General features: G+C 43.2%; 1 protein-coding gene across 1 annotated transcript; it reads left to right on the forward strand.

Moving 5' to 3' along the window:
• Positions 1-4,191: 4,191 nt before the first annotated feature.
• LOC111953843 (COP9 signalosome complex subunit 9) lies at positions 4,192-5,172 on the forward strand. Its single transcript, XM_023973345.2, has 2 exons — positions 4,192-4,364; positions 5,011-5,172. The coding sequence occupies exons 1-2, from the start codon at positions 4,302-4,304 to the stop codon at positions 5,155-5,157; spliced, it is 210 nt and encodes a 69-aa protein (XP_023829113.2). The 5' UTR covers positions 4,192-4,301; the 3' UTR covers positions 5,158-5,172.
• The last annotated feature ends 273 nt before the right edge of the window (positions 5,173-5,445 follow it).

Below are 5,445 nucleotides of genomic sequence, written 5' to 3' on the forward strand. Positions count from 1 at the left end.
ATATGCCCACTTAAACATGGATTACACATACAGCACTATTTATAATTGATTTGACGTAAAATGCTAACATCAAAACCCGGCCTAACCCCACGAAGAGCAAGCAGAAGGTAAGATAACGAGGGTATCCAGAGGCTGCTGATATTAGTAAGACTTAGTTAAATAAAACACTGCTGAGAAAGAGGGACTGTAATGGCAGGGAGAGAGACTCACCAGTGAGTTTACAGGCAATGAGACAGAGAAGAGATTCTAAGCTGAACCCAGCAACTTTCATCCTGACTTCTGAAAACACGAACACAGAATAAGCTACTAGTAGAATAAACATACAATTAGACTCATAGCACAGAGTCACTGATAAACACCCAAACACCACTCTAAACTACTAACTCAAAACTTTACAAAAATACTCACTCTCCATCAGAATCAAAACAATAACCACTAATATATTCAAACACATTCAAAACGTTGTGCACCTGGTTGTGATGAGAGAGTCTGAGTAATTTTTACCTGTGTGTGTCTTGCCAGAGGTGCTGGCTGTCTCGGTCCAGAGGAGTCTAAAGCTCACGGCAGAAATGAGGAACAGATCCTGAAAGTAAAGATCACGTTGTCCCCCAAGACACACACACACACACCACACACACACACACACACACACCCACACACACACACACACACACACACACACAACACACACACACACCACACACACACACACACCACACACACACACACACACACAACACACACACACCCACCACACACAACACACACACACACACCCTGTCACAGCCACATGCAAGGGCACCCCGCCCATTATCCCACATATAGCAAAAAAAAAAAGTTATGTGTGTGTGTTGCCTAGGATTTTTACTTATTCTTCCACTGTCAAGGTTTGATACCCCTGCTTTATAGTGGCCAACATCAGTTACTTTGCGTTTGACTAGCACTCAGGAGGTGAGGAGCAGAAGATACTGTTTGTCCCAATCGCCATCTAACACTTTGCGGCAGAAAAAAGACAGGTCATCAGTTTGACTTCAAAAACAAACTTTAATTCCTAATATACAGAAGACCGCATGGATTCAATTTGAAGCCCATATAATTGACTCATACTGTCGCCATTCTATTCATCCCATGAAGAAACTATCACCATCATTACATAGCTAGACATTTAATCAATCAAAATTACCTTATAAAACTAACAATCTCCAACTACCAACCATATAACGTTTTCAATATAAATACGATATAGTCAAATGAGAATGGTAGGTAGTGATATTTTGGATTGTAAAGATTATAAGACCAACTGTCAGGTGCATATAATCTTATTATAATGTGTTTATACCATGTGTGGTATTATTATTTTAACTCTCTTAATTACGTTCGGTAACCCAGTTTATTAATACCAATAAGGCACCTCTGGGGTTTGTGATATGGCCATCATACCACGCTAAGGCTCTGTCCAGGCACTCCGGATGCGGTCGCTGCAAATAACCACACCCCCGCGTGCCTATTGATTTAATAGACACGAGAGGTGGATACTAGTCTAGTATTTGATAGTTGTATTTCCTGTCTGTAAACTTACATAGAGGTTAGGGCTAAATGACATTGTGGATAGAGCATTGGGAGTAGGGAGAATGTCTACGGGCGTTAAACAAGGGAAGGACACATAAATAAACCTTTAACCCTACCAACCCTAACCGCGGACCCTCTAAACCTCCATCTAAGGTCGCAAGCCCGTTGGTCAGTAACACTTCATTCTTGAAGGGTCAATGTTTTCTTAGCCAGCAGCTGCCTGGCGTACTCTACTTCCTCTGCAGGCAAGAAGCAACGGGAACGTCCCAAGATCCAGGCGATAGGTCGACGATGGAAAAATCCTCAACACGTCAGTACAGCTGTAGCACCACCGCCTCCACTCACATAGTCAGTACCAGCACCCAGTACGGGACATAGGAGTGACTGAGAGAGCGTTGAGCAGGGGGGGGGGGAGAAGAGGCGAGAGGGATAGAGATTAAGACAGACTCAAAGTCACAGGATAATGTCATTATTCAGATTAACTGCCCTCTCTCACAGCCCTGAGTCAGAGCTGAATTCATCAGGACAAGACCTGTGCAACATAGACATTCAGTAGAAGACTCAATAGTCATGGGTAATATAGTTGAGAGAGTAGGAGACTCAAATAAAGTCCTGGAAACACAGTTATAGACAGTATAAAGACTTCGTGGTAATGAGTTAAAGACAGTTAGAGACTCCGATTAGATCCTGGTAACAGAGTTATAGACAGCAAGGACTCAGTACAGAATCAATAGAGTCTGGGAATAGAGTTATAGACAATAAGACTCAATAGAGTACATCGCGTAATATATTATAGACAAAGGAAACTCAAGATAGAGGACTTGATAGTCATGCGTAATACTGTCTATAGACTCTATAACTCTATTTATCTATAACTCTATTACCAACCTCTCCTTCAATTGAGCATAGACAAAGGATAGCTTATCGGCGACTACAGGAAAAGGCGGGTCTGAACAGACCCCCATTAACATCGACGAGGCTATAGTAGCGAGCGGGTCGAGAGTTCCTTGGTTCCACATCACCAACAAACATCATGGGCCAAAACACACCAAGACAGTTGTGAAGAGTGCACGAACAACACCTTTTTCCCCCTTAACGAGGACTGAAACAGATTTGGCGATGGGTTCCCCAGATCCTCTAAAAAAGTTCTACAGCTGCACTGGTACCGGAATGCCAAGTCTAGGCACCAAAAGGCTCCTTAACCAGCTTCTTACCCTCAGCCATAAGACTGGCTGAACAATAATCAAAATGCCACATAATAAGTACTCAGTATTGAAGATAACTGACTCAGATGGCAGATAACTATGACAAACTGTTGTATTCAGTAAGGACAGAATTGCGGCATCCATAAGGCGAGGTCTGTTTTGAATGCTGCATGTGTACAAAGAGCACTGTGTGTTTGTGTGTGTAAACCCAGTGAGGAATAATATTTGAGGAGGAAGGAAGTTTCTTCGGGTATCCCAGAGTCCTCAGAGGAGGACTCTCATTTTTCCGGACTCTCAATCGAGTCTTTGTGTATGGAATACTTGGTATGCTTCAGAACACTAAACTCCATCTCCCATCTCTCCCTCCTACAGATGCTAGAGGCTTCACCCCTGAAGGAGGTAAAATAGACACACACACACACACACACACAGACCTCTACATACAAACAGACCTTCTGTAACATGTACTGATAGGCTCTACATGATTCTTATATTATGTAGACTTCCTTGGGGTTGTCAGTCAGTGAGTGTTGTGATTTGTTTCTGTCTGTGTGTTTGTAGTTCCATACGATGAGCCCCCGGCAGTCCTCTACTGGCCCTACACCACCTCAGACTTCTGGCACTACGTAGAGTAMTTCWGGTCTATTGGAGCCTACAAGCACATCAACGAAATGGCCCGGGCCTTCTATGCTCAYCAACACTTGGGAGACACACTGGGATATGAGACCAATGAGGGACACGAACACTAAGAAGAGAGAGGAGACGGAGAGAGGGGGGGTACGGTAGAGGGAGAATAGAGAGGAGAGAGGGTGGGGAGAGGGTCAGGAAGGGAGAAGAGAGGGGGAGAATGAGGAGAGGGGATGGACAGAGAGAAAGAGGCCCCATAAGGTTATGTAATATTGTATATTGAAATGCATTTAATAAATATGAGGTTATATAAGCAAATGTATTTTAACATATCATGAAATGAAATATATGAATGCGTCTCACACACCTGAAAAAACACATGAATTCCAACGGCTATGATATAAAACGTTACATAAATGTAATGTGCAATATCAATGAAATTTGGCCAGAAATTTGATCTCATTGTCATAATTTACCATATTTGATGTGGATACTTGCAAAAACTGTAATAGGAATTTTGTATGAGRAATTTTTACAATGATAAAGTTATTTTACAATCAGTTATAGGTTTCCCATCCTTGGGTATGTAACTCCTTTCATCACCTGGAGGTTTGTACCATATTTTACCTAGTTTTACCTAAGTCTGTAGTAGCTGTACCTGGCTATCTTCTGTAGCCTACCTTTGCTTCAATCTGTACACCCAAACGACCGTTGGTTCCTTGTGAAAGTCAAGGGCATTATACTGTTACCAAAGCAGGAAGTGGTGTTACACAGAAAAGGGTCCGGTTTCTAAGTGGTGTTACACGGAAAAGGATCCGGTTTCTATTGTTTACGTTGACAGAGAACATTTAGATAGTTAGCTAATATTCATTAGGTACCTTGTCAAAAACAGAAATTATCATGAAACCAGCGGTGGACGAGATGTTCCCTGAAGGCGCCGGGCCTTATGTGGATCTAGACGAGGTTAGTAATCATCAGGGGACACGAGAGAATCGCCGACCTAGCCTAGCTACAGTAACACCAACGCTAACCTAGCGATTCGACTCAGATAGAAAAAACGCCTGCTGTTAATTAAGAGCGGCGACGCTCGGTCTGAATACATCGCTTGCGATACGGTTTAGGAAGCATAAGGAYCTTATGTTTCATATCAACAATAACAAAAATGAGGGGCGTGTTTCGAAAGCCGAATCGCAAGTGATGATTATTGACGGCAGAATGGTGCCAAAAGTTTTCGAGAACTAGATGTGCATGCCCAGTAACACACTCGTGTCCTCCGTGGACCKGCTCGTACMTAAAACATCCTACATTCAGGCTGCAAAGGCATCAATTCTATCGTTAACTAGTTTTTTTTAGCCCTCAGCTTCGCCCACGAATGAAGGATGCTTTATGTACGAGCCGGTCCACGAAGGRCACRAGTGTATTACCGGGAATGCACATCAACCYTAGGCGATAGTGSATGGGTGCTAGGCTATAGCACAGACAGTTTTTTTTAAACCTCAACTGTCACCTTTTTGTCTGTAGACGTAACTGTCTTTGATTTCTAGCTGATGTGTTTTCCTTACTTGGCTTACATTGTTTTAAAATTGTTCCTGTGTGTCTGATTCTTCAGGCAGGGGGCAGCAGCGGTCTGCTCATGGACCTGGCAGCAAATGAGAAAGCAGTGCACTCAGACTTCTTCAACGGTCAGTCAGACAGACACACACACACACACACACACACACACACACACACACACACACACACACACACACCGTAGAGGCTAGGTGGGGCTGGAAGCTAAACTAGAGCAGTGTTTCTCAAACCTATCCTTGAGTATCTCATTTCACTTATTTGTTCTATTCCAGTACTAGCATGCCTGATTTAAACTAATTGAGTGCTGATGAGTAGTTGACCAGTTGAATTAGCTGTGCTGGTGGAATGGGTGAAGAGGTTGGGGGAAACACTGGGCTAGACTGGGTAGAGAAGCATCTTGGGGGCTAGGGAGGGGTCTTATGAAAGTGTTCTGTGTGTGTTTGCTTTGCCAACAGGGCCGTCTCACAGAAAC

Source organism: Salvelinus sp. IW2-2015, linkage group LG27 (genome assembly GCF_002910315.2).
Source record: "Salvelinus sp. IW2-2015 linkage group LG27, ASM291031v2, whole genome shotgun sequence".
Lineage (NCBI taxonomy): Eukaryota > Metazoa > Chordata > Actinopteri > Salmoniformes > Salmonidae > Salvelinus > Salvelinus sp. IW2-2015.